General features: G+C 36.7%; 1 protein-coding gene across 9 annotated transcripts in view; it reads right to left on the bottom strand.

Annotated features, from left to right (window-relative positions):
- Positions 1-897: 897 nt before the first annotated feature.
- The window catches only part of LOC119577924 (regulator of G-protein signaling 9-like), a 236903-nt gene continuing 232777 nt past the window's right edge, over positions 898-5023 (bottom strand). For all 9 annotated transcript variants that reach the window (XM_037925600.1, XM_037925597.1, XM_037925603.1 and 6 more), the window contains one exon: positions 898-3889. Coding sequence is in view for 7 of the 9 variants with exons in the window: in XM_037925597.1 (XP_037781525.1) it covers positions 3829-3889 (61 nt within the window). In the remaining 2 variants the exon portion in view is untranslated. The remainder of the gene's footprint in view (positions 3890-5023) is intronic.

The raw sequence follows: 5023 nt of genomic DNA, 5'->3' as shown, positions 1-5023 counted from the left end.
TTAGCTCTTTTTTATGATTTATAAGGACACACCTTAGTTTTTTCTATTTATTTTAGTACATTCTCCATGCGGGCCTTGCTCTGCTTTTAGAGATACATTCACTATTTTTATGAAGCAAAACGCATTTTTTAAAAATATGAGTTTATCAAGGATATAACTGGTCTGTGGGCATGGCCTGGTCGACTCTGGCATATTTGTGAGCGATATAGACACCAGGAAGGAAAATAAGAAAAAAAATATAGTTCCTTGGTTGTGGTATGGACTATTTTTCCCTGCTTCACTACGTAACTATATAATCAAAGATACATATCATGATAATAAGTGACAGCACAGGCATATAGGTAAGATTTGTAATTTATCCATTTTCAAAAGTACTGTAATTCATGATAAACAGGAGTCAGTGTTCAATAGTTTTATCTCTATTGCAGAGCAGCTTATTGAGGCCAGTTACTAGTGCACTGGTAAGTTGCAGCTAAGACTGGCCTATTAGGAATACTGAAAGATGTGTGCCATATACGGGAAAATGTTGGGCCTCGTAACAATAAGTTTGCAAGATTTCTTTGTTTCTGGTAATTAAGGAGAATGAGAACATGGTATTTATACAGTATTCATATTTATTAACATTATTTCTCTTGTTCAATTTTAAGTATGTTAGTTTTGTTCAACACTTGCAACATTTCGATCATCATGAAATTGTTGGAAAAAGAAAAACAGCTAGATTGTCATGCATCTCATTAAACATCCTTCGTTAGAAGACTAACTAGGAGCACAGTTCATATCTAAAATGTGGGTTGCCAATTGACGTAGCTGGTGTAGATGGAGAATGTTCATTATTGATATACTGTATCTAATTCTTGGTTTAAGTTTTCAGACACAGAAGGTTACTGAATAAGAAGATAACATATGAGTAACTTATATTTTATTTATAAGTGAAACTTGATGCACAATAGAAAGCAAAATAAGCAATCACTGCATTAATCTAGTGGGACATGGAGCTATTGTCCTGTGCAGTGAAAAACAAGAATGTGATTTAGCCCTGTCTGACATCACACATAAACACAAAGATCATGATACTATGCTAGAAAGAACTGTAGTTAAGGTGATTTCATAAAAGTGAAAGAGATAATATTATTGGTATAAATATACAATTTAAGCTACAAAACGGTAATCGATTGCCTTGGCACAAATTTTCGAGGAAGTTTAATATAAATTTTCTTTCAACAACTCTGGTAGGCTTAAGTTTAAAACTTATATCATGCCAATTAAACAATACAAAAGTTGCAAGTATTTGTTACAAACATATTCATATTTCAAAATAGCTTCACGTATGGTGGCAACAATAGCAAATGAAATAAAAAGCGCATCGAAGGCTTGACGATCCCAGGAGGTGTTGGGCCCCCTCGTTTAGCTGAAAAAACAAGAACGCTACTCTATTATACAAATCAGGCCAGCGAAACACGCTCTTACTTTGAACTTATACGAAAGGAGTAAAACTTCAATTTTGTCCAGGATCTGTCTGATGTGGAAACACTGGTGTCTTCCTGAAATCGCCAATCTTCCATGAACATGTACAACTGGCATATGATGCATGTCTTGGTCCACCGAGAATGGCTTCTATGGCCATGCACAAACGGGTGAAGGTCAAGTGATCTTAACATATGAATCATCTACATAATGCTTTGTGAAAATGATATACCAATAGTAACACTCCTCTTACACTTCAATACCTATTCATATTTTCTTTGAATTATGGCAGCTGACTAAGACAGAACTTGGTAACAAATACACCAGGGTCATCGTAAATGACCCTCGGCGTGTAAAATAGCCCTTAATATGTAAATTTACATATAGTCAGCTGATTAACCGTATCTGCATTATGATTACATTACTTTCTCAAAATCTGAACTTTTACATAAGAAAAGCATTTATGGAAATACATACGTCAGTGCCATGTATGGCTGGTTAATACTAATTTACAAAATATACGCTTTTGGTTCTATAACATTTTCTAGTTTAATTTAACATGTTATTTTTGCCTAATATTTCAACTGAATAACAAATAGAATTAGACAAACAATTATATCTTATGAAAATATCAAGGTAAACAGGTATTCATTTAAGGTATTTTTGGTATCGTTGTACCATTGTTAGCTTGTTGGTAACACTTACTGGCCCTGCCTTCAGCTGGTGGCTGATGGTGTAACCTCATTATTTCTTAACTGCCATTTTCGTTCTCATGGATAACATTTCAGCTGTTTACACCATATCGTAATGTTTCTCTTGTTCTGCTCTTAATGTTTAGGAAATTATACATTGGATAAAGTTACCCAGCTCAAGAAAAAAAAGTAGTAATGGGAACTCAGCTGAAGGCATGCCCTCTCGCCCAGATATGCCCTCACCCGCACGTGAAGAAGCGCTGTGCACAGACGATTATACCACTCAAGACAACATGAAACAATTATATACACACTCACACCTAGCGATCAGCCGCCTACGACTCAGTCACATCCCTAGTTCGAAAACAACTGGAATGAACAAGAATAGTCTATGCTTCTCTATTGATGTTTTACCAGTCTACAAAGGTGATCTAAATTACATTAAATTGTTGATTTTTGTCTAGTTTTACTTTTGTGCCACTTCGATCTAATACTGAAGAATGCTATACTAATCCATGTTGAATTTCCTATATTGTAATAATGAATTATTTACCAAGGACTTGTCTTCAATTCACAGTATATGCCATTACTTCCCACTTAGAGCTTACAATAGTTTCCACTAAGTAAATGTAACTTTTCAGTGCACAAAATGCTGGACAATGACCACTTCTAGTCTCAGGATCTTAAAGTCAATCATCTTCATGTAACACATATTACACAATTAATTTGCACCTAGGTAACAAGCATGTGATTGTGGCATCAATGTTGTATTGTGCCAAGACAGGTCTCACCAGCTCAAGAGTTCTTAATCACCTAAGGGAATGTTAAGAAGCATCAGGACCTGTAAGAGTAATTGCCCTTCCACTCCGAGGTATGATTCACCTTCACACTCCTCGACTTTCGTTTCTTCTTGCAGAACCAACAAACAAGTGATATCATCCATCTCCTTTCGACAAGCCAGTCCGTTCCATTCTACAACTCCAAGCCTCAGCCAAAGAAGGAGACGTAAGGCTCACCAGTTCAGATGGTCATGTTCGCGGAGGTCTGACCCATCCTCTCAATTTAGCAAGTCGGCTCTGAGAGGCTCACTCCAACCATGCTAGTCATAATACTGACTTTATAATTGTTTTGCTAATGGTTATTTAAATCATAACACTTCAAGGGTAATTGTGCATGCTGTTGGAGGTAAGGGAGTCAGAGACGCCTTGCTTTGCAGACCCCACGCGAGGAACATGGTTGCGTCATAATCTTCTTCCTTGGCGCCGTCAACATTAGGACTACACGGCCCTCAAATCATTAACAGTCCATAAGTTTCGCCTGTCGTCTATGACTCGTGCACGCCTCACTGGCGGTGCATTTCAAGGGCTCAGCTGTGGGCACTCAGCCTCAGGGAGACGTGCTGCTGACTAGACGCTATTCTTTGCTTCTCATTCAAGCTCACGGTTTGTGCTCTCCCTGTTCTTTCTCTGCATCCAGACCTGTCGACACCTTTCCAGTCTCTTCCACGCTTGAAGGGTAACTACTAACAAATCTTCAGCTCCTTCCCATGCCCACCTTCTTTTTCTCTTCCAGTACCATCCTGGCTCAGTACAAAATTACTAAACCGCAATCACAGCTTGGTTTCAGCTGCTACTCAGCTCGGACCTGCTTTGGCTAGTGTGTGTAACCTCTGCTACAAGTAACCCAGTGTTGCGTAGGTCTTCACAAAGGGTGTATCAACCTTGCAGCTTTCCCTGGAAAAATAGTCCAAAGGTTATTTGGTATCGCACTACAAATTTAATATAGTTAATAATAAACTTAATGCTGTAGTTCACATTTTTTAGCAGACAATGTTATAGATATTACAGCCATGACAGACACATAAAACATTAATAGGAATATTACTAAAAACGTAAAGAAAATATTAACAGATTTCTAAATAATAACAGTGAAAGCAGTTTCTCGGCAATTGCAACAGTAACCTTATCTCTTTTCTAGTCTACTAAATGAGGTACAATACTACCATTACTACACTCTTTTGATGTTCATCTTGAGAATTTTGCTCATTACCATTATTATCACTTTCTCTGTAAAGTTATTTCATAAACATCTTATTTCTAGTGCTAATCAAAACATTGACATAGTATATTTGCATGATACAGGGCAGAAATGAATCATTGTTTCTGGTGAATTGCATGATATATTAACATGAATTTCAAAGCGGATATAATGTTACGTACATTTTATTTTCAGCTCAAACTGTATAGTGATTATCACTTTCACAATAATACATTACATGCCCTGTACTTCAGAAAACAACTCTCAGATTACTGCTGATGGAATGAAAGTCCTTTGTTTCAGAAGAATTTCACAGGAAATTAAGATGAAATACTAATCCACCAGGCTGGATTGGTTGCTTTAGATGTCGCAATGTCAATACTTCATTCAACAGTGTCATGATGTTGTAGAAGTGGACATTGGAAGCAATGGAATGGCACTGCATGGAATTTTAATATTGTAGGGTATCCAACAACTAATAAATAAAAAATAATAAGCATTGTACTTTAGCATATAGACAGCAGCCACAATTACTATGGAATGTCTTAATAAAATGAAATATTCAAGAGATCAATAAAATACACAGCAGTATACAGAAAAAAGCTCTCCTAGTCTTGTAACTGCCAAAGGACAGTGGGCACAGCCTCTTAGCAATATTAACCTTTTTCTGACAAGAGCTCAGGTATTGGGTTAGTAATCCGGGGTGACAACCACAGACAGAAAGAGAGGGAAGCTGTTGGAGTACGGATTTCAGTTTTTTTTTATATTATTATTATTATTATTATTTTTTAAGCAACAACCATTTAGGATTTTTTTGTTTTGGGGCAGAC

The sequence above is a fragment of the Penaeus monodon genome, chromosome 10, assembly GCF_015228065.2.
Source record: "Penaeus monodon isolate SGIC_2016 chromosome 10, NSTDA_Pmon_1, whole genome shotgun sequence".
NCBI classification, from domain to species: domain Eukaryota; kingdom Metazoa; phylum Arthropoda; class Malacostraca; order Decapoda; family Penaeidae; genus Penaeus; species Penaeus monodon.
The sequence above is the reverse complement of the archived record's forward strand: the minus strand, read 5'-3'. Positions and strand labels throughout refer to the sequence as shown.